Raw genomic sequence first — 25,056 nt, 5'->3', positions numbered from 1 at the left:
GGTCAGTGCACTCCCTCAGGGGGAGTGCCGCCCATGGGGAACGGGCCTAAGCTGTCAGTCGGACATCCCCCGAGGGCTCCCAAACTGCAAAAGGGCGCAGGCCGGGCTGAGGGACCCTCCCCCACCTCAAGTGCACTAATGTCGTGCACCGGGCCTCTAGTATTATAGAAAACGAGACCAGGTGAGCTTACTATAAGCTGTTAGAATAAATATTTGTAATTATAAGAAGACAAAATTTGCGAGTATTCTTATTATTTTGTACACAGAATTGTTCTTCTGGTGCCAACTTTAAAATGTCAATTATAAGTCTTGAAGACAGGGTTTGTGTTGCTGATGGAAATGCTTGCAGACCTCTGTTAGGAGGGATGGCAGGCCCTGCAATAATTATGCTATCATATATTATCATTAAAGATTCTATTGAAAGAGGTTTATAAATTGCTCTTATTTTTAGATAAACCACCCTATATTAAGGCATCAGCGATACTGTGCAGAATTAAATTAAAATCTCATAAAGTGAAATATGTTCTGTATTAGCTGTTTGACACTTAATTTGCCTCTGAATGAGTCGAGGAAATCACAAATTAACCTGCCTTTGTTTTTTCAACCATGGCTTATTAGGTGTTAGAACAACTGCAGTTACAGCCTAATAATGGCCATCAAGCCTTATAAATATGTGCAGAAATATGTCAGTTTGTATTAAAGAACCCAGTGTGTTAAATGGAATGTCTTTAGATTACTCTACTTACTCTCAGTGTTATTTCACCATTTATGGTGAGGCAGTGTAGATAAGCGTATAGAGTCTTAATTTTTTTTTTTCAAATACAGTACTGACAATAATATTAGAATTTATTGGTATTTCCTTTCTCAACTAAAATCATGAATTTAGACTAAGAATTTATAAGTAGGACATGGAATATTATCTTTCCCTGAGTTGTCACATAAAGATTGTCACATAAAATGTACAATTCCTGCATTATGTTTATTTAATTCAAGTGGTTTGAAAATTAGGATACACTGAATATGAAGAACTTTCTCTTTTTTTTTTTTTTTGAAAATTCTCCACTGAATTCACCAGGACTTATGCTCTCTCAAATTACTTGCTTTTGACCACAGATTTGATGCTTTATTAAGCCACATAGAAAAAAATACCAGTGTTTTAGAAAAAATCTTAGTGAATACATTTTATTATATTACTGAGATTATTTGGAGCATAGACAGAAAACGAATCAAATTCACATAGTCAAAGCAGTCACTTTATGTGAATATTTACTTCTTTGCCTGCTCTGTATACCATACTTTGTTTTGTTTATACCAGGGCTTTTCCTTGCAGAATTCCAGGAGGCAGTATTGTATTTTATGGGAATGGATGATGCTGTAGGCTAGAAATTACTATTTGTTTTAAAAAATTATTTGGAAATTTAGGCAGTTGGAATATTATATCCCCTCCCCCAGAATACAGATTTATTTTCAAATGACTGCTTTCACACTAATAAAGAAAGTGTTCTTTCTTTTGCATTTTGAGTGTGTGTTTTTTAAAACATAGTGTTAGTACTCATGTAAGCGTGCTTCTTTTAATGCATTTGTAGAAACACCAAAATAAAGTTTTAAATTCGACATTCATTTGGGATTTTTTTCTTGGGGGGGAAAATATTTTATCTACAACTTTTTGACTTAAACTTTTCGTATTTATGGACCAATATGAATTGAATTTCAGCTGTCCATTTTCTTTATCTGAGCGCTGCAATTCATTTTCCAAAGCAGATTCCTAAGTTATTGATCCATTACAGACATTCCAGCCCCACAGACCTCACCAGTTGAGCTGAGGGCTGCCCTCGTCTCAGGCTGTGGATGTGAAGAGCACCGCACCCCAAGTTGCATCCAAAGCCAGCACCCACAGGCGGCTGTCGCCTGTCACCATCCACTCTCCTAATTCATTGTAGAAAAGCAGCCTCGTCGTTTCTCTCTCGGAGGAATGAGCCCTCATATTCTGTTCTACTTGGCGGCTCCTTTTTCTCTTAGTTGAGTCAATGTGGCTCTTTCCAAGGCTGCCTGACTCACTGACATTATTCCACCGAAGTAAGAGCTGTTCTCCCTACTAAAAGCGGTTCACATCCTGGCGCCTGGGGAGAGGGCTCAGTACACGGTAGGTCATTAATATTAGCAGTGAAATAGAGCGCACTGGAACTGGTAAGGCTTCTCCCCCATGATTATGGCTGCCTTTCAGAAATGAGAGCAGGGAGATGAGTGGCAATTTTGGAGCATGAATAAATACATTTTTTTTTTCCAGAGAGAAAAAGCTCTAAGAAAAGATGTATCATTATGGTAAAAGCTCAGAGAGAGAAAGGGTAAGTAGATAGCCAGGGCTACTACTCGGTTCTCACCCTCTCTTTTCCCTCCCTCCCTGAATTCAGCATCTTGCATGTACGAGGTACTGTGATTTTGGGAGCTCATATAATATATATTAAAAAATAGCCTTCAATCTAGGCCCTTTCTTAAAACTTTGTGATGGTCCCATAATGCATAATAGTGATTTCATTCTTTCCATTCCCAGGAAAGCCTCCAGTAACATGCAGAGGTGAGCAGAACCTTCTATGTGTATTTGGGGGCATAACGAGTTTGACATATTTTAATAGTGCAACTTAAAATTAACAAAGGAAATTTCTTTCCCCCCCTCCAGTGTTTGTGCTCTGCCATAAACATTATTAAGGCTGGTATAGTGTAAGGCTGGTATAGTGTAATGATATATCAGATTACATCGAATACTGTAACCGAACACTGTGTAAACCCATCTCCCCCTCCCCCTTCCTCAAAAAAAAAATGAACTAGATTATAATTATATCTCTTGAGGGCAATGACAAGACTGTATTTCTTTGCATTTACTAGGCCAAGTCCATGTCTTACACATAGTAGTTCCTAAATAAATATTATTTTCAGTGATGATAATGGGCTATTGTTTCTTAGGCTGCAAGAGGACCGTCATCATCTTATTTGTTGCTTACTTTTGTTAGAATGTGTCCTCTCATGCCAACAAAGCTAGCAGACTTAATACTCAAAATCAAAAGCTTGATTACTACTTAAAATAATATTAAAGGTCAGATACAATCCACTGGCAAATATTAAATCAGTTACTGGGTGTAAAGTAGGATACTATTTAATGTACATCTATTGCTGCTCTCCATGCCCTTCACATGGAAATAAAATAGATGAAAATAGCAATCTCGAATGGACAACTTAAGAAGAATAACAAAATTTCAAAGATAAGGGGAAATAAAAATGAACAGACAATTCACCCAAAAAAAAAAAAAAAAAAGAATAATGACCATAACTGTAATGTGATGTTTTTGAGTACTTAACCATGGTCTAGGCACAGTTTTAGAGACTTCACATAATTATGTAGTAGTTTCAGCAACCCTGTGATGGAGTTGTTATTACTAACCTCATTTTAAAGAAATGGAGATCCTGATACAGAGAGGTTCCATAGCTTAGGAGTAGATCGTGCATTATTTTAACCCAGACATCAGGTGCTATACTTCTTGCTTTTGACTTTCAAGTTCTGCTCGTGAAAATGAGCATTGCAGACTTTGCTGCTCTGGTTCCTACTTCCTGGGTGAGCACAAAGGATCCTAACAACACACTAGAGGAAGTTTTCTGTGTTGGTGGCTGTCATTATCTTCTGCAAATGTCTAAGGTGTGTATGGGTATGGCAGTGTGGAGAAGAGCTGTAAAAAGCCTTTTGAACGAATAAGCCTTTCTGTAGCCAAGCAATCCGACATACAACCATGTTTGCTGCTGTAGAATTTGTGACACCAAATACCTGGACAATTTACGTAACCAGTTGTTACAGGGAATGGTTTGATAACTTGTGATTCGTCGACTTGTTAGACTATTGAGCAATATTTAATCACATTTGAGACAACCATGTTAAAACATGGGTAAATACAGATCGGTGATTATAGCCGTTTACTCAGTAGATTGCAAGCCGTGTTGGACTAGATCACAGCATGCAGCTGCCTGGAACCTTCTTCCCTCAGATACCCATGGCTTGCTTCCTCACTTAATACATTTCCCTACACACAGGTCTCCTTACCTGAGAGGTCTTCTATGAAGAACCATCTAACGAACACGGGTTGGCAAACCATGGCCTATGCACCCAATCCCCCCCCATGGCCTGTTTTTGTTAGTGACGTTTTATTGGAACACAGTGATTGCCACTTGTTCACTACTGTCCACGGCAGCCTTAGCAATCAAGGGCAGAGTAGCTGACACACAGAGAATATGGCCCCCAACGCCTAAAATGTTTGCCATCCCCTAATCTAAGGTAACACCCCCTTTCCAGCCTGCTCTTTATTGCCTTTACTCTGCTTTATTTTTCTTTCTGATAAGCAATTGCCTTTTTATTTTTATTATACTTTCTACTTTTAAGCTCTTTTACTATTATTTCCCAGCATTTTCATTGCATATTATATCAGCTCGAAAAAAGAACTTGGTTAATGTCTTATTTTGGTTATTACTTCTCGTGATAAACTGAAAAAAGTGTAAGTCCTGCTTACTTTTTAAGAACCACCTTAGATGATTTACATCCCTAGTTTGCCGTGCAAGTATGCAAATGTGGGTGAGTTACAATTTCTAAACTTCAAACATTGTAATGAGCTGGCCACATTGATCCGGATCAAGCTATACACACTTTATTTTGCCATAAGAAACATGCAATAAATCAGACTCAAAGGACATAATGCTTATTTCTATTTTGCAATATTTCTAATGACTGAAATAATGAATTTGGTCACCGGTTGCAGATAAAGAAGGCCCTAATTACAGTGCACACTCGGAGTCTGAGCGCCAGTTTCTTGGCTAAAATTTCAGTGTTCTTTGTGCAGCGCTCAGAGTCGGGCCGGGAGCAGATAGTGACTGAAGGTATTCAGGGGCACTGAGCCGGAAGCCGTGGGCTCTATAGAGCCTGCTGTCAAACCTGTTGCGGGTGCCTGGGGGGTACTGGCCTGTAGCAGACTTTTTTCTTTGAGTACAATGCTTCCACTCATGGTAAGCCTGGCTTCAGAGAAAGCAGGAGTTTACTGCCATCATTTTTATTTATTTTTCAAAATATGTGTTTGAAAAAAATTGAACTTTAACAGAATTTGCCCCAACGGGGAGATACTTTCAGGTTGGTTTATGTGATGACTGCCACCCAAGCGAAGCTGCCTGCAGCTCATCTTATGTGGCCAGCTCTCCTTCACTTAGGTAACAGAGCCCGCTTTTTCCACCTAAACAAAGACATGCCATTTCCTATAGCCGCACAGCATGCCGAGTTCATTTCAGACCTTTCCCCAGGGGAACAAAGGCCAGGGACTCAGGCCTGCCTGTCATTCATTCCTGTTTGTTGTTGCATCCCCACCCCTGCCCACAGTGAAATTCATACATCAAAAAATAAAATCCCAGCAGATTTGTTTCTAGGAAACTGCCTGCTTACTTTTTGAATCCTAAGTAACATATTAGCTAGAGTTTTGCATCTCTGGTGATCCAGAGACTTAAGTACAATAAAAGGGAATAGCAGGAGGAAGGTCGGTTCTGAAAGCCACCCTCTCAGTCCTAAGGTAGGGATGTTTTTGCAGAATATTTCTCGATAACTGTATTGAAAGGATATTTGGAAAGAAATCTTGACCATTTTTAGTTTTGTTGTGATCTTTGCAAAAGAAATACCAGAACAATAATGGGCATCAGTATATTGCGGGTGGATAAAATTTAACAAGTTAAATGGCTTATGGGTCCTATGTTTATCTCCTGTAATTCCTATCTGAATTGGTGGCATTGCATCAATTTTCTTATAACTCTGATGCTCAAAAACATCATGTATAATGCTGTATCTGTATATTGTACCTCTGCCTCTCACTGTACCTCTGCCTCTCTTCTTTCTCTTTACACCACACACACACACACACACACACACACACACACACACACACACACACACACACACTGTGTACTCACAAAGTAGGTAGAAAAGAATACAGAGAAAAGTAAGAAGGGGAGGTCAGGAACTGCCTTAAGGCATGAAAGAGCATTTCCAGTAATGAGCAAAATAAATATAGGTCTGTAACCTAAAGCTGTATGATTTTTCTAAAAGCCAATCACCTAATACTGTGAGTCATGCCTCATCTCACATGTTTATAAGTTATAGATATTTAAAACCTTCTCATACAGCTACAGAGAGATTATAGATCCATTAAAAAGTGCTCAGTTGGGACCACTATATGCAATAGGAAGCTTAGACTCTGTCCAAAGACCTAAATTAATCCCAGAATGAGTTCTGTGTACAGTTGCGATCTTTTAAAGGTTTGCCAGTGAGAGTCCTTCAGTGCTAGTCATACCTGCAAACTGCTCCCAGAGAGCATAATCCTCCTCAGGCCCCAGTCACCCCCACGTAATAACTCTGCCTAAGGTCAGTTATCTTAATTCAGAGCATTAAGAGATCACTGGGTTTAGAGTATGTATGCTACCACCTGGGAATGAGTTAGGCTAATGACTTTCAACTCATATGCCACAAGAAATATGCAATATCTGACTATTTAGTCAGGGGCACTGACTTACCTTAGATTTAAAAAAAAAAAAAAAATGACAACAGCTTGGCCGGTATAGCTCAGTGGTTGAGCATTGACCCATGAGCCAAGAGGTCCTGGTTTGATTCCTGGTCAGAGCACATGCCCAGGTTGCAGGCTGGATCCCCAGTAGGGGACATGTGGAGGTAGCCAGTGAATGATTCTCTCTCAGCATTGATATTTCTGTCCCTATTTCCCTCTTCCTGAAATTAATTTTAAAAAAATTTACCCAATCTTTATAAAAAAAAAGACAATAGCCAACACAATAGTAGTCTGGTGTGAATGAATCAAAATTAGACCTATTTTTTGTCAGATCAGCAAAAAATAGAACATACTCATTGTTGTGCCACAGAATTTTAGTAATCAATTTATGTGTCATAAAATGAGAAAGATTGAAAATCGCTGAGTTAGCCCCTAACTGGAGAACACCAATACTGTTATAAGTACATTCAGATAATATCCAAATATTGCCTCGTTCATCTGAAGTGAACAGTGTCTCTTTTATACGGGGTAGTGGGGGAGAGAGAGGCACTGGCAGTTTAAAGATCTGCCTCATTTGCAAAACAAATCACCACACCCTGTTGCTTGGATATGATTTACATTTTAAAAACAGAATCCCAAGAAAGCATTCCTAGTTTACTAAAATGCTTCTTGCCTCTATTCAAAGCAATCTCTGGCTCCTCTACAGAACAGAATCCCTATATTCCCAGTCTGCATTGCTTTCAACTTAAACTACCCACACCAGTGAAAGTTTTCAGAAACAAATTCAAAATTGTAAATCATTAGCAAAGGCAATCAGACCTGTAAAGGGGACTCTGATTTTAAAAGGTTTTTCATATTGTAGTGGCCTGGGATACAACAGATTAATATTAGAATTATATTGAACTAGAGGCCCGGTGCATGAAATTCGTGCACAGGGGGTGTGTCCCTCAGCCCAGCCTGCACCCTCTCCAATCTGGGACCCCTCGAGGGCAGTTGGACATCCCTCTCACAATCCAGGACTGCTGGCTCTGAACTGCTTGCCTGCCTGCCTTCCTGATTGCCCCTAACCGCTTCTGCCTGCCAGCCTGATCACCTCCTAACCACTCCACTGCCAGCCTGATTGAAGCCTACCTGCTCCTCTGCCAGCCTGATTGCCTCTAACTGCCTTCCCCTGCAGGCCTGGGTCCCCTCCCCCCCCCCCCCTGCAACTGCCCTTCCCTGCAGGCCAGGTCACCCACAACTGCCCTCCTCTGCCCGCCTGGTCCCTCCCAACTGCCCTCCCCTGCTGGCCTGATTGCCACAACTACCCTTCCTTGCAGGCCTGGTCCCTCCCAAATGCCCTCCCCTGCTGGCCATCTTGTGGCAGCCATCTTGTGTCCACATGGGGGCAGCCATCTTGTGTGTTGGAATGACAGTCAATTTGCATATTACTCTTTTATTAGATAGGATTATATTAATGTTTGTATTACCTAACATGTTGGGGTTTTTACTTTAAATTAAGTTTTTGATGTCTTCATTATTGTTAATACTAGTGGCCCGGTGCACGGATTCGTGCACATTGAAAGGAAATTAATTAGAAGAAATATTTTAATATCGCTATTCGCCCTTTCTCTATAATAGAAATGTCAACCAAATTCACAATCGACAATGACAGATCGAGACACACATGTGCAATTAGCGCCAGCGAGAGCTTTATATGTATCATGCATGTGCAAGTCAATGTTTATTTTTAAATTGCAGTGTGCATCATATGTACTGGCTGGTTGATGGGTCAGATGGTTGGGCGGATGGACAGTCGGTCACGTAGCCTTTTATATATATAGATATAACATTAAAATGTATGCACATACACCACTCACTTCTGTCCATGTTCCTTGTGGTAATCTCAGCCTGCCCTTGGATGGGTTAGTAAAAGTTTGCATGATCTTCTTTCTTAACTGAAGTGAGGGGAAAAGCAGGTCAGCATAAGGCATTGTAATCTTGTTTGAATGCTCAAAATATGGTGACCTCAGATTTTGGATTTCAGGACTGCGGGATAAATGTAGATACTGGATTGAGAGGAGTCCAAGTCAGTATTCCACTGGGAATCGGGCATTTGTGATGTGAGGGTTGAAAGCAGATGTACCACCTCTTGCATTAAGCTCTACGGAAGGGCTTCCCTCCTGGTTGAGAATGTCACATGATAGTTATGAGAGAGAATTTGCAGAGTGTAAGTGATTGAGCATTCCACAAGTCTTAGGTGGATGGCAGGCTGTGTGCATCTGACTTGAGTATTTGTTTCTTGTACTTGCAACTGGTCTGAAGAACGCTGAGCAGATACATTATCCCTTATTTAATTGGGTTAACTTCTCCACCTTTCCCCACCTCTTCACCTGGGCAGACAGAGCACTTTTTAGTTATTTCGGTTATTGTTTGTTGTTTCTCTGTTTGTTGGGAGGAGGGAGGTGTGTGGAAGTTGAATTGGGAGGAATGAAAAGCAGAAGGCGGCCTCCCTCCCCCCACTGCATGGAGAGAAACATCCTTTCAGGTCGTTTGGCTTTGCAAGGCTGTCCTTGATGAGGCCTTTGTCTGAGGCCCCGTGAAGTCTCCCTGTACTCAATTTTCAAAAAGGCTATTGGTCCTACTTTGTTTTCTTTGTTGAACTGTTTATTTTGCTTTCTTCCCATGAGGTTCCCTGGCCTTCCTCTGACAACACTTTTCTGCATGAATTACATTCCTCGGAGGCAAGGTCTCCAGGTTCTTGCAGTCCATCTGATTCCGGCCTGTCTGATTAGTCCCCAGATTCAACCTGCTGTGGGTCTCTGCCAAGCCATGTGCTTGCTAAGTTTCCCTAACATGGAGACCTAAAGATCGTTTGTAACCTCATTAGTGAGAGGGCAGTGCTTCATTCCAGGTGAATAACTTAGCTGCTGTTGAATCATCACTACCTTTAAAATCACTGAAGGACACTGCCAGTCATTTGGTTTCCTTTCGACGTGAGGAAGGCTAGTGAAGGAGGGGAGGTCAGGTTATTATACCTATGCCCACTTCACTGACATAACCACCTGTGCAGGGTGGGGCAGGAGACCATTAGCTCCATGTAAGTTGAATTTACATTCAGAAGGAATTTCATAATAATTTGCACAAAATGCATTCCCATCTGTGTAGAAATCATCAACAGCAATAATGAAAAGTATTCAGATATCTTAATCATAGCCATCCCATTTTCTTGTAAATATGTTTTTATCTATAGTACTGTTTATGACTGAGACAGAGATGAACAATTAAACTCGGAAACCTATTAAATAAAGATGAAATATTTGGTTCTTTGATAAATTACACCTTCATTACAGGTATTGGTAAAACATGTGAGGCCACTAGACAAAATGTAGTTGTTCTAAGGGCAAAATTCTGTAAGGGATCTGTTCACCCGTTTGTACCCATTTTTTAATACATGAGGACCAGTAGGTGGGGTGTACTGTGCTCACTGGATGCCTGCATCTATTGATAGTGTGCCTGGAAGTAGTTTTGACATGGAACTTCCCAAAAGAGGACCAAAGATTTTGTTAGAAATGATTGAACACGAAATCAGTGGTGAAATTTATGTGCTGATGAAATACCTTTTTCTACATAGAAACTTTTCCTAAAAGAAGTGATAAGGCCCAAGCAGTGATGATGGTTTCTTGAGATCCTCCTGTTTTCTTGCTGGACCTATTTTGAACTGGCCTCTTGGCATCCGATTGTTGTGAGCCTGGGGCCACAGACTTCCTGTGAGGGCCTCCTGGCTAGTGTTCCCTTGGGCAAATAAATGCATTCCCTCTGTGGAGTCAAAGTGCTTCCTCACACAAGGAGGATTTGCCTGGAAGATGGGAGTTAAGCCTCCTTTGGCCAGAAGAGGCACTTCCTTCTTGGAGTGGGCTCTGAACAAGATGGCCCAGGGAGCTGAAGCACAGCTGCCGGGATACTTCCTGTGAACACAGTGGACCATCCTCTGGAGTAGGACTGGATTGCAGCTTTGCTGAATAATCACCCCTGAACATACCCCCTTCCCACTCAAGATAGTAGTTACGTTAGCCAATGTTAATGCTTTTTCCCCCGGGTTTCAACGTGTCATTCCAGAAAATTCAAACATAAGTCTATTGGCACATTGTTTCTGATGAGCCTCTTAAAGCCACTTCCTACCTAAGCTGTTTTTGTCACAGATGTGGGCCTCAGACAGTTCCATTCTCAGCTCTGCCACAAATTAACTGGATCTAACGCTTTCCCTGGCCTCTCTGGACCTGCTTGTTTTCATCCTTGAAATGAAGTAGTCAGATAGAATGATATGACTTTAAGATTTTGTAACATTGCAAGGGTATGGGAAAGTTTAGGTTTGCTTTTTGTATTTTTCTCCTGTGTATGGATACTTAGAAGAGGAGTCCGTGAAACACTGTGGCCCTACTACATGCATGCCCATGTGCCATTTTCCCTTCTGTCCCCTCTTTCCATATATGAAGATGTGCATCCCTCCCTCATTCTTCCTCAGACTTCCCAAGTCAGGCTTTGCACATCCCTCCTTAGCCACCGGTGCATGGAGCTGCCGGGCACTATCCGTGCCATTTCACTGTTGCTCACATAGGTTCTCACTGGAGTGGAAGGATAACTGGAAAACCAGATCATCTGTTCTACTAACAGCATCAAATAATGCTAAAATACAATATTTAAGCAAATGCAGATTTTTGTATTTGGTTCAAGATAATTTTCCTTTGTGTTTAAAATTACAGGCTGAGTTTGAATCCAGCTTAGGCATTTCCTATCAGATGACTTACTCTGTCCAAGCCTATTTCATTATTCAATCCCATTTTATATCATGAATTCAAAGAATGAGCATATAGATAGCACTTAGCACAATCTGTCATATCATAGGTATTTGATAAATGGCCGAATTACCTAATATGTATTTATTATATTACCATATTTAAGTTATCTGTTTTAAGTTGTGTATCTCTTTTCACCTTTTAACATCTCTGAAATTGGAATGTATCTCACCATCTGTAGTGTTTTATGATTACTGTTGGTGAAGTGGCAGCTATGGGGAAGTTTCAGGTATCTCTCAATAAAATTATTTTGCTGATATTTCCCTTTGTGTGCAAGTACTTTGTTGATAATATGATATAACCTATGTCTGAATAAGTCTGAGAGAGTTTTAAAAATGAGTATCAAGTAAAAATTGAAAGCGATAAGGAAGTATTGTCATTCTTAGTGGTATCTAAAATAATGGTGCATTTTTTTTTTTAGGTCAGTAGCATCTTAGCTTTGATGAAATACAGTATATAGCATATGGATTGTGTAGGTGTAGGTGTGTAATCAGCAAAAAAAAAAAAAAAAAAGTTTCACTGTCAAGTTTTTCTCCCAAGAGCCAACCCAATTTTTTTCTAAATATTATAGTAATGGACCTAGTTGCAGGACTGTAAAGTTAAAAGGTATTACGAATGTTTTCAAAAATGCTGTTTTTGCCTAAATCATAAAGAAATAGAAAAGGAGGACAACTTCAGTCTGGAACAGTATAAAGAAGGGAAGCATGTGTTGTGTGCTGGCTCGGTTGGTGTATTTGTGCAGATGCATAGCACAGGCTCTCAGAGGGTAAGACTTCATGATTAATGGTGTTTATTCTTGACAGAAGCCTCCTTTATTTATCTGCAATACAGTTTAGCGATTTTATCAGGCACCTGAATGAAAAATATTCAGTCATACCAATATTGCAGTGTAAATTGAGTAGAGTCACTTTTTATTATATCTTTCCGCCTTATCATCTGCACAGTAATTTTCTAGCAGAGGTTTGATATGGAAAGGCTGGATTTAGCTGTACTTGACACAAAGCCTCTTCAATTTCCCCTAAAAGTTCAGGCTGCTCTTGGAAGTGTGTGTGTGTGTGTGTGTGTGTGTACGTGCATGTGTGTGCGTGTCTGTGTGTGTATATAATATATAAACCCTCTCTCTTATCCAAGCAATTTCGGGATTTGAAAGAATGAAGATAAAATGCACAAACCTGGATGGGAGAAGTGTTGTTAATATAAAAACGTCTAATAGCTCTGAACTCACTGGTCAAAGCTTCTTTAGTGCTTAAGCTGTAGCTTAGTACTGAGCCTTCTGCATGGCTACATAGCCCCACTTTCTTCTAAACAATTGCCATCCAAATCTAATCAGCATAAAGCCAGACACTTTCCTTTCTTCTGGGAGTAATATCAAAGTTGGAGTTCAGATGGCCCGGGGGATCATCAGTCGCTATAACGATGGCAATGCCATTTAAGAAAGAGGGGAAAAGAGATCTCAGTTGTAGATACTCAAGTAAGGTGTCACTAAATTTTAAGCAAACTTTATTCAAGGAACAGAATTTATAACATTAATTGTCAAAATGAACCAGTGGGAAAGAGAGCCAAATGGTTTGAGTCGTAGAAAACATTGGATTTTAGGCCTAAACGGGCTTTAAACCTAGTTGGTGAAAAGGAGATCATCTTGTCCAAATCCTTACATTTTACAGATGAGAAATGTGAAGCCCAAAAAAGTGCTTCCAGTAAGTCTGTGGTCTCATGCCCAGGCTCTCCAATGGTAATACGAGCAAGTGGTTCCCTGGTCCGTCATTTAGACGTTTCCTGTCTGTGAAATCTGTCCTTAGTGGGGATCAGAAGACTCGCTTTCTCATGAAGGAGGGGTGCAGTAGGAGACTTTGTGGCCTCTTTCCAAGTGGCCAGACTCCGTCCGTCTTCCGAGGTGCTCTTCTCTGGGCTCAGGGCAAAGTTCTCTGAAGCCATGATAACAAGAACTGTAAGAAAATGATCTCATTTCTTGGAAGTTAATGCTTCTCTTCTATTGAATAATGTTGACAACTTTTTCCTCAGTGCATTAGATATACTCCTTTTCCATATTTAATTTGTTTTTGAAAAGTTTGACACCCTCAAAGGGGTTTAAGTTCTGGAATATTGGCAAGTGCGTCTCGGATAGAGAGTCTTCGTTAAAATGTAGGGGAGACCTATAAGGTCTAGTTCCACTTGAATCTAAAGAGACTGCTACTTAGAAAGGGCCACTATTTTCACCTTTACTAGGAATGGGCCCCTAGCAAACCTTGGTGATTTTATTCTAGAGGAGAGCTATTTAGATAATTAATAAGAGTTCCTTGATGGACATCATTATTATCACTTTTTAAAAATTTGATTTAAAGAATGAGGGAAAATATGAGCCAGATGTTTCTTGCCAAGGATCACAAGAGACAACCCAGAAAAGCAGTCTAGTCGATAGAACTAGTAATAATAATAATAATTATTATTATGAGGATTATAAGGATTATGAGGATAGTGAAAAAGTCCCCATCAGAACAATAAAGAATTTGTTCTATCTAGTTGGTTCTTGAAGTAACATTTACAAAATATTGAAATAGAAGCCTTGTATTGCCTCTGGCTCAGAATTCCAGAAGCACCCTGTCTTTGAAATAAATAATCTCCATACCACCTGTAAGAGGACTCAATCTGAAGCAAGGATTAAACTGTTGGAACCTAGCTTACTATTTCTAGCTAGAGGCCCAGTACACGAAACTCGTGCACTGGTAGGGTCCCTAGCGGCTGCAGGCTGGGGCCTCCCTCCCTTCCCTGGCCTGCCCCGCCCCCTGGTCGAACTCCTGGACGAACTCACAGTCGAGGGGACAATTTGCATACTACCCTTTTATTATATAGGATTATTTCCACCCAATATCTGAAGCCTCTTTCTGGGAGATTTCTCATTTAAATAACAGATCCTGGCGTGGGGCTCTCAAGGTTTTAAAAATAACTGTTTACCTTAAATTGTTGAGATTTCCAGGTAAATGATACAAGCACAGGCTTGTTTAGTTAATTAAATCAGCAATTTGAATCCCTTCTTGTATATGATTTAGGGTGTCCTTTCTTTACCTGATGGATATTATGATGCAAATCCCAAAGTTCTTACCAAAGGATGTTATGCTGATAGGTTTCTACATTATTAAAGAACATAACACCCAGACAAACAAATGCCACACTTCCCAGGCGTTTTCCAAATACCTTTAGTTCATGGGACTTTGTCATTTGCCGAGTTATTTGATACTATCGTGTTTCAATGTCTTTCTATTTTTCTGTGTGTTTTCTTTTTGGAAAAGTTCATTATTTTGCTATTTTGAATTCTGCTTTTGTCGGGGGTGGGGAATTGGTAATTCATCAAATTCTGAAAAATAGGATCTATTAGTATGCGTGGAAAATTGGTGGGAATATGAGCGAAATCAGACTTTCAGATGTTTGCCCCTTCCATTTTTTCTTTTCGCATGGCAATGGGGTTTTGAACTAAAAGTGCAGAATGACCATGCCCACGAATTTACTTTTAGGAACAAAAGTCCCACTCGTTTTACTAAAGGTCAAGTAAAGTTACTAATCTATTTGCGTTGTTAGAAGAGGTGGTGTGGGTGCTCCTAGGTGTCACATAGCTCCAGAACACTCGTATGGGGGTCCTGAGGGCACGAACACACAGGAGTTGGTGAAAGCCAGGTGACTTTGGCCTGGACCAGTCCAGAGCTCCAGCAGTAAGAGCATCAGCAAGAATGAGCGAGTTGGTCAAAGGGGCCAGTGTGCTGAGAACTTACCACCTGATGGTCCAAAATTAAATAGTTCGGCACTGCTGCTTTTCCATCTAGGTCTGAATAGCCTTGGAGCAAAGCAGACTTTGAAGATCTGGTTTAGCCAATACCGCATCTAAATGTGAGATCTTGTGACTCTGATGTGTAGAACAGCTGATTAAGTGCACACTTCCTGCCACTGGGAGGCTTGGAGGAGGAGAGTGAGGCAGGAGAGCACACTCCACCCCCACCCCCTGTCCTCTGGGCCTCTCTGGATTGAACAACCTCCCTGGAGGAAGAGAGCACCCAAAGGAAAATAGTGACTGTTCAAAGGGAACCGTTTATACTGTCTCAGGGAAGGAAGAGAGAAAGGACCGTTTCTGTCTGCTTTGTTACCACAAACCATTTGGGGAGCTCTCTAGAAAACAGGACCCACCAAGAGTCCCAGAATCAGACCAATGAGGGCAGCTCTCCGGCTGTTCATCTGCAAGGTGGTGGGTTAGAGGAAGATTAGCAGCTGGATATCTGAATTTCTCTCCTAGGCAACCACAGTTGTTTTCTCTTCCAGGTCGTATCTCTGTGGACTTTGTAAAGGAAGACACAACACAATAGTTCTTCTAATAGTCCTTATATTTATCATATATTTATATATATAAACATATGACACATAATGGTTTATAGTAATTATATTAATTTTAAAAATCAACATGACCAATTTTATGACTTTTATATTTCTCACAAACTCTAGTAATTGGAGGAAGAAGAAAAATATGATTTATCTTCTTTATTTTACATTGCAAAAAGAAGGGTACCTTTGTATGGAATATTTGGATTCCATTTGAACCACCAAAGAGGCTGTCAGGATAATAATTTTAAATATACCATGCACCTAGATAACTAAAATGTTCAAAACTGATGACAGGTTATTTAAAAACTGGTTTGTTAACTGCCATTTGGATCATGGATACTGGCTTCCCAACTGGTGCACTCTCTCTGTCTTGTTTCTGAAATGTTAGAGGCACACAGCAGGCGTCTTTATACAAGTGTGCGTTGGGGCAGAAAGAAGATGCATAATGTGAAAAGTCATTTAGTGCAAAGTGCTTACTTGAATCAATAGTAATTTTAAGAATTCTTTTTTTTCTTTAAATACGTTTTTATTGATTTTGGAGAGAGAGGAAGAGAGAGAGAGAGAGAGAGAGAGAGAGAGAGAGAGAGATTTGCTGCTGTACTTATTTATGCACTCATTAGTTGATTCTTGTATGTGCCCTGACCGGGGATCGAACCTGCAACCTTGGTATGTTGGGAATGATGCTCTAATCAACTGTACTACCCAGCCAGGGCCTGTGTATATCCCTTTTTAAAAATTGATAATATATATAGTACATATGCAGAAAAGTACACAAAATATGCACTTATCGCTCCACAAATTATAATTAATTATCAGTGAAAACCTGTAACCACTAACCAAGTCTAGAAAATAGAACAGTCACTAACACCCTGAAAGTCCACCAGCTCAAAGGTAAACATTATCATGACTGTTGTAACACTAAAGTTTAGATGTGTCTCTTAATTGAACTTAGGAGATTATATATTATATTCTTTTCTGCAAGGCCTTTTTTCACTCAATATTGTGTTTGTCAGGTTTTTTACATTCTAGTTTGTTCATTTTCATAGGTGTTTCCTATTTCATTGTATGAATTATTTGCCTATTCTACTGTTAATAGATATTTGATTGTTTCCAATTTTAATGTGAATGAATAACAGTGCTCTGAATATGTTCGACATTGTAGCACATATTTACATATTATTGTTGGGTATGTAACAGGGAAAGGAATAGTTGGAACGTAGGGTGTGCATCCGTTCAAGCAGATAATGACCGACTATTTTCTAAAGCGTTTGTGCCAGCTTATACTCACATTGTTTGAGAGTTCCTTTTGCTGCAAATCATCATCAATACTTAGCATTGTCAGTATTTCTAGTTTTAGCCATTCCTGTGGGTGTTTAATAATAACTCATTATGGCTTTAATTTGTACTGCAATTATAAATGATGTTTATGTACAGTTTGTTAAGATATATTAGAAGAACCTATTAATGTTAAAAGTATAATTCAAAACATACTTACATTTTGACTATGTTAGAAGTGCATAATGCCTGAAAAAGTGCGGGGACTAAATAAGTTAAAATACTGACAGTGGTTCAATCTGGAGAGCTTGGATATAGGGAATTAATTTTTTAAAAAAATTCTTAACTTTTCCATTTATGGGTATAAACTCCTTTTATATTCAGACATAATTAGAAAATAAAAATAAGAAAGTCATTATGAAAAATCTCTTGAAATGATGTTTCATCGTTAAAACAAATACCCACTGCCCCCACCCCCCATTTTCTTTTTGTTGAAGAATGCAACCATAGCTCTTAAATTCTCTGTATAAGAAAATATTCACACTAACTCAGTGTTAATGTGTAGATTAAGCAATGTTTTCACCTCCACCTTTATTGGTTACTTCTTACCAAGTCCGGTCTACATTTTGTAGCAGGGTTTACATTCCCTAGTTTTCATAACCAAGATGCATCCTAGCAGCCCCCTTTGGTACCTTTGGACTATGCTGCTTGCTCATCGGATAACGTTTGCTCTAATGCATTCCTTATATACTGGCTGCCTCCTGCAAGTCCCACAGTAGGGATCGAGCCCGCAACCCAAGCATGTGCCCTGACTGGGAATTGAACCCTGACCTTCTGGTTCATAGGTCCACGCTCAACCACCAAGGCACACTGGCTGGGCTACATGCATACTTTTCACCCGATTTGACTATAAACTCTTTGAGATTAGAGACTGAATGACCATATATTTATTGAAATCCTCCTCCCAAGTGTTGAAGTCATAATGGGTTCTTAGTAAATGGATTTTCAATAAATGTCTGTGTAGTTATACATGTAGTTTTTAAAAATTGAAATCCAACACGGTAAATTTGTAAAAAGCCTAAATCAATTCAAAATTCATGGGGAATATAATGCAGCCACAAAGATGATAAAAATGGGATTTGAAGCTGAACCATCTTATTAGTTAGGGTCCTGGCAGTTTAAAAGAGTGGATATTTACAGAGATGTGAACAAGGTTAAAGGCCCCCAAAGTGACCCTAAAGCCCAGCAGCCCCCAGGAGTAGCAAAAGTTGGAAGAAGTTCCTACCGCTAACGTGAAGGTGCAAACAAACTGATTCATTGAGGGCTGGAGCCCAGGAAGAGGGGTCACACTTCTAGAGGGGTGGCCATGGGGTGGCCTGCAGATCTCAAGCTAAGGAGAGGAAGTGACTGGAATAAATACCCCTGATCCCTCTTCCCTCCACTGCGTCTCGTTAGGAGAATCCAGAGGAAAAATGAACCAGCTGATTCAGACCCTAAAGACCAGCCTTCCTGGGCATGCAGGGGTTCCCAGGTAAAGGATGGTAAATGGAAAGTAACTGGCAGAACCCTCTGTGAATGTAAGGGTCCCATGGTAATGCTGGGCAGAGACTATCTGGGCGCTCACCTTGAATAGAAGAAAACATGAAGATTAGGATTGTGCAGGTTTCCGGCAGTGTTTAGTATACTAGCCGTGGACATTTTAATGGTTTCCTTCACTGTATGGAAAGCAAATTTTTTATTACAAATTTTGGTTTATTAAAACTGCGACTATTGAATAATTAATTAGTTGGTTAAAAATACATTAGAAGGGATAACTCCCTTTGTTCTCTGTTAGGCCAATGCTTGAATATAAAGAATGTTTACTTGTTATGGGAAGAACAAAGTTAAACAAAAAAATAAATTTGTTATATTAAAAACCCCATTTCATTCTTCTGGTAGTTGGAGCCCTCATACAAAGATGCAAAGGGTATTATGTACATTTCCAGCGTTCCAGGCAACATGAAAGCAAATTGTAATAATCCAGCATACAAACCTTGTTTAATGCTCTCCTAATAAGTCATGCAAGTGATTAAATACTGTGATTTTAATCTTGGCATTTTAGTAACCCAATAAGATAGATGAAAAGGCAGTAACAAATTAGATTATTTAATCATATTTCATTCTAACTAAGAAGGTATTCTCTGCAATGTGTTTTTGTTTTGAAGGCTATCATACATAGTATAATGTTTAAAACGCTCTAATAACAATCTTTCTTCTACTCTTTTTATTGTAATCTGCTTTCATGACCTTTTAAAAAAATTTAACCCCAAGTCAAATCATCTCCACAAACAAACACACAGTTTCATATTGCTTTCTTGCTTTTGGGGGAACATCAAAGTAATCCCCACCTTCTTTCTTGTCTGAAACTGTACATTATGTAGCCATTGGAAAGAAAGGACAGCCACTCATTAGGTCTCTATGGCCTTGGGCGGACGAATGGGTGAGAGCAGTGTAAGGGACACTGTCCCTGACTAGACCTGCTGGGCCCGCATGCCTGAGCCAAGATGCAGAGGTGATGGAACGGCAGTTGTGCCCTGCGGCCCAGACAGCCCTCTACAGCTGGGGCATCTCTGGTCCCCAGGCTAAAGTTAGTATGACTTAGTTCAGAGGGTCACAGTCATATTTCTGTGCTCTTTGGCGACAACATAAAAGGCCTGGAATCTCTGCACTTGGAACCGTTCTAAGTTTCAGTGTCCTTTCAAGAATGTTTCTTGTTTTGGTTTTTCTCTCCTTGGTTTGTGCTCTCCTTCAATTATTGAGTCTTGTCCAGCCCCAGAACAGAGAGGGCAGGGAAAGCTACCGGCAGAGGAAGTCATGGGAAGCCAACAGCAATCTTCAAATTGTGTATCTACTAAAAATATAAACCAAGAAAGAGACACCTATAATTTTTTTCCTGGTGCTACTGTAATCTTCAAATGAAGATTTTTAGAAAGTTTGACAGATATTTACCAGGTCAAGTTTATGATAGTTTGTGAAATAATATATGTCATTTACATGGGAAATTTTGTGGCTGCCTTCCTCACAACTCCCACCGCCTTTCCTTACAGTAGAATTCCCCTCTCTGGACATAATCTTGAATGGCTCTTGCACACAGCAGTACCCACACATCTGCCTATTAAATATAAGGAGGTTACTTTTCCCTCTCAATCTGCTTTACAAAACAAAACAAAATAAAAACCCTGACAAATGATCTAGCTTCTGGGAATTTGGAAGTGACTTTGGTTAGGTAATGTTAAAAGCAGCTCTCTTGAAAAACGATAATTCATATATCTTTACATCTGTGTCCAGTGGCACGGGAGCCATTGGAGTTCAAGGTTGAGTGCTCAGCCTTGGTGGCTTAGAAACTAATTTATGTCAGGCTTCAGCTCTAGAAGCATGTCATGCTAGCCAACTCCCGGGAGCCTGATGTGGAAACAATTAATCAGTGATCAACTTCCAGGGAGAATCTGAGCAGCAAGGAAAGCAGAACACCATGCAGACATCTCTTCGCTGAGTTTAGAACATGAGAGTTTTGGGGGGTGCTTCTGACAACCCCCAGGGACATCAGCACTCTCTCTGTTTACTGAGTGTCAGTGCCGGTCATTGGCAGCAGCCCTGTGCGGGAGCTATTATTGTTCCATTTTTGTGTTTACCAGGGAACTTCTGCTCAGTGACACAGTCAGTGATGCCTGAATTCAAATCCTGTTCCCTCAAAACTCTTGTATCTAATCACTGAGCCCTTGTTCTTAACCACCTTATGTGGTCTTACGATTTTACTAAGAGCGGCCCGGGGAATCCAAGAAGATGCTTCAGGAACACTGTCAGGCAGGAGAGCAAAGCATAAGATTCGCTTTGGAAAGAGGGTTCCAATATTTCAGTGTTTGCAAATCATAGAATATGCTGCTTATGCCATCCCTAATATGCATGTGTGTGTATGAGTACATGTGGCTGTATTATATATGTATGTAGATTAGGAGTGGAGGATGTTAGCATAGTGTATGATATATATATAGCATTATTAGATACTAGCTCACTACATCCGGCTTTACTCATATGCACTTGCCAAGGCCCCTACAAGGTAGGTATCTCCCCTGTGGGATCCTTAAGGACAAGGAGAGGGTGGGTATGGTGGCCGAGGTTACACCTGAGCCCTTCCATGTGCCACTGCTCTAGGGGCCTGTCTCACCTGTCTCCAGAATTCCTAATGACCCCTCCCTGGGTGACCCATACTGAATATTTTGCTAGTCCTATTCTGGGGATGGCCAGTTTTCTTTCTCTAGGGCAGTGATGACAGTTTTCTGATTGGTACTCCAGTCTGAAGGCATGTCCCACCTCTGTGTTTAGAGTAGATGACCCAGTATCTCCTCAGCATCATCTCTCTGGAAGTGACGTGTGATTATGACATCCCCAGAGTGGGTGAAGTGGCCTGGCTTCACCTCCAGGAGGAATCAGCCCTCTTCTCTGTGTTGGTGCTTCCTGGTGTTCCTGCCAGGGACGATGTGAGCAGGCCTGGATTCCTTCCCACGCAGTGCTTTTAACCGTTCTCTTCGGTCTTCTTGTGGAACGGGTCACATGAAAGTGAGGGCCTGGGTGCAGACGTCAGACGTCAGACGTCCAGACTTGACAAAACTGCCAGCCCCGCCTGGCTTCCTTGCATCTTTGGGTGGTGACTGCCCAGCTCCCACCTCTGTAATTTTCATGCGATTCTAGGTGCGGATTCCGCACACACACACACACACACACACACACACACCCATGTGTGCTTCTTCAGAGTGGAATCTAGCCTTTAAAATATTCTTACTACTGTTCTTAATTCTGGAATTTCAGGAAAATAACAAATTTTAATTTTCGTCTACACTAAAAAACAACAACAACACAAGTAAGAGGTGCTTTTGCCTTCACTGATTTTTGGTTCAGTTTGTTCAGGCCCAGTTTGTGGTGGGTCCCAAAAGCTGATCTAGGAGATGCCACTTCATGGATTTCTTGAAATGTCTTCTTTTCTACATTTCTGCTGCACCAGTCTCATTATATGTCTACAAATAAGTTTATACTTCGTAATAATTATTTTGAACCAGTTTGGAAGGCTGATTTTTCCTTCCTGGTAGAAAATGAATTATGGGATGGGAGCATCCCCTGAGCTCTAAAGTAACAAACATGTCTAAATGTAGCTTAGAATGTAACACAGGGCGAACTTGCTTTGTGGTAAAGAGCTAAAATAGGCTATCCTAATAGGTTACACCAATTTTTATTTAAAGTAGAAGTAAATTTACTAATTTCTGAGTGGGTATGGACAACCTCAAGTTGTTTTGAAAAGAAAGCTTTTTATTTCCCCCCCTGGTGGGGAGTTTTCACTCTTCTTTCATGTAAATTTAGAGAACTGGATTTTTATTTTACTTCACCAAAAGTGGCATCTGAATAACAATAAAAAGCCTCTATTTTTAGTTCAAAATGAAAAAGAGAATAACAAGGAGCAAGCGAGAGAAAATTCCCCCCTTCCCTTCCCCCCCCCCCCTCCCCATATTTCAGCCTCTTTTATTTTCTACTGAGAGCAAATTCATTATCTGATCTTCGGTTTCATTTATTTCAGTGCCTGTGCTGTGCACTTGGTGGAGCCGGCTTCTCCCGAGATTGTGTTCTGACAGGGTGATAGGGGCCAGAGCCCTGCCGTCAATATGCACTTGCTTTGAGAGGCGTGATGAGAAAACACGTTTCCCCTCCCTTTCATTTTACACTTAAAGCCAGTGGCATAAGAGGAATTTGCTGTGCTCCGTAGATCTGTCTCTATCTTGGCTTCTCCTTTTTGTGGCCGCGCCCTCGTCAATGGGAAATACGGAGAGCGCCAGTGTTTAGCCTGTCGTGGCCAGTTCACTGGATTATCCACACAAAATGTTTCCTATTGAAGAAGGAACAAGGCAGGGAGGGTGTTGCACAGTCCGGCTATTCTTTAGACATGCCTCTTGCAGGGGCTTCGGGGACGGCTGTGGGGAAGTAGGACCAGGAGGGGATCGGGCTATGGTGGCAGCAAGGTGTGTTCGGAAATTTATTCTCATCAGCCCAAGTGTACAACCTACTTTTGCGCCCAAACACCAAAGCATGAGCTTGATCAAAATCTCATTCTTTCCCGACTTTCCAACCCCAGGAGCACTTAATTACTGATTGTTCCCTGAATGTGGCTAATCAGGAGGCCATGCGAAAAATGAGTGTGAGAGGAAGCCGGTTCTCAGAGAGGAGGAGCTGCCCTCAGCAAAGTGAAGCCCAGATCTGTGAAACCGGTTTCATTCATATGCACGACTTCCCAGTAAAGCTCGAGCAGGGATATGTGGAGTGTCTGATTTCACATTTTTCAGACGTTTTGCAGTTAGTCACCTTTCTTATTGGTGGGCAACTCTGCCATGTGCACGCTCAGATTTCCAGTCTAGACACATTTGCTTTCTTCTCAATGCAGCGCCATGATGGTGAGAGGTAAGTTTTCCGTGGTGAAATGAATGATCAGGTCAAATTGAAAATACGGTCTCAGAAGCTACTTTACGCTCAGATGCCTTTTGTTTAGAATATCTTTCTCTTCATGAAAGCCAAAGGCAGATCTTTGCTTTTCTATATTCATAGTGTCATAAAACTTTTCAAAGGTCAATTTTCTTTGCCCAAATAATCGTATATACTACCTGCATTATGTCACCATGACTTTAAGGTAAAAGAAATATATATTCCTGATATTTTTTCCCCCCTGAAGATACCTTGAGTTCACTTAAAATCTTATGTCCTCTCACAGACAGCCTCTGTCTGTGGCGACACTTGTTTTATGCGTACTTCTTATACCCGGTTTTCTTTTTCCCCAGGCCTTCTGCCTTATCGAGTAGCCCAACGTATTCGGACCTGCCCTTCATTAGGATCTCCCCGCACCGGAACCCTGCTGCTGCCTCAGAGTCCCCCTTCAGCCCTCCACACCCCTACATCAACCCATACATGGACTACATCCGCTCTCTGCACAGCAGCCCGTCCCTCTCCATGATCTCCGCAGCCCGGGGGCTGAGTCCCACAGATGGTAAGTCTCAGACTGACCCATTTTGCCTCTACGCATCATGCCACCTTCTCCTCCTGCCTCCCCTGGGACATGGTGTTGAGTAGCTTTGTTTATTGAGTGTTTCCCACTTGCCAGACACTAGGCTAAGTGCTTTAAGTTCATGCTTTCATGTCAACGTAGAGACACCTCCATCAGGGTGGGGTTATTATCTCCATTTTCAGGTAAAGATAGCAATGTGCAGAGGTGCAAAATCCTTGCTCTTATCCATCTTTCTGTTTTGCGTCTTGACAGAAGTTTAGACTGGCCCTGTAAGCGTTCATACAGTGAGCATGTGTAATAACTGGAGCCTTTTGCTCACTACCCAGTGTTTACTTTTCTGTTCTGCAGTACATTTATACAGATGTGTCTGCTACAGCGGCTCTTCTCAAACTCCAGTGTGCATATGGATCACCTGGGGATGGTGACAAAATGTGATTCTTTGTTGGGTGGGTCCAGGAGTGGCCGGAGATTCTGCACGTCTGAAAAGCTCTCAGGTGATGTCAGTGCTGCTGGTCCGTGGACCACGCTCTGAGCAGCAAGGTCTTAGAGAACTTGATGGTTCAGAACTGATGCTGCCCTCTATCCTTGATGGTGCCAAACAGAAACTGGAAGAGGGATGTGGTGGGAACAGAAAAGAACTTTGACCTTAATTCAGTAATACCTGATCTGATGCTCATGTTAAGCTCTCAAGGATCAAATTCTGGTTGGTTCTGTTAGCCTCCAAATTAATTATGTTGACTTGACTCTTTTTTTTTTTTTTTTTAAAAACTAAGAAAACAATTCCATTTATAATATCATCAAGAATAAAATACAAAGGAGTAAATTTAACAAAAGAAGTATAAAATTTATGCTCTGAAAACTATAAAATATTGTTGAAAGAAATTAAAGGAGATCTAATAAGAAAAGCATTTCATATTCATGGACCAGA

General features: G+C 40.8%; 1 protein-coding gene across 1 annotated transcript in view; it reads left to right on the top strand.

Annotated features, from left to right (window-relative positions):
• The window catches only part of GLI3 (GLI family zinc finger 3), a 279,986-nt gene that overhangs the window by 159,543 nt on the left and 95,387 nt on the right, over positions 1-25,056 (top strand). Inside the window, exon 5 of the mRNA XM_054726279.1 lies at positions 23,905-24,110. Coding sequence (XP_054582254.1) covers positions 23,905-24,110 — 206 coding nt within the window. The remainder of the gene's footprint in view (positions 1-23,904; positions 24,111-25,056) is intronic.

Source organism: Eptesicus fuscus, chromosome 14, assembly GCF_027574615.1.
Source record: "Eptesicus fuscus isolate TK198812 chromosome 14, DD_ASM_mEF_20220401, whole genome shotgun sequence".
Taxonomy (NCBI): Eukaryota; Metazoa; Chordata; class Mammalia; order Chiroptera; family Vespertilionidae; genus Eptesicus; species Eptesicus fuscus.
Note: the sequence above shows the minus strand (reverse complement) of the source record. Positions and strands in the feature narration are given on the sequence as shown.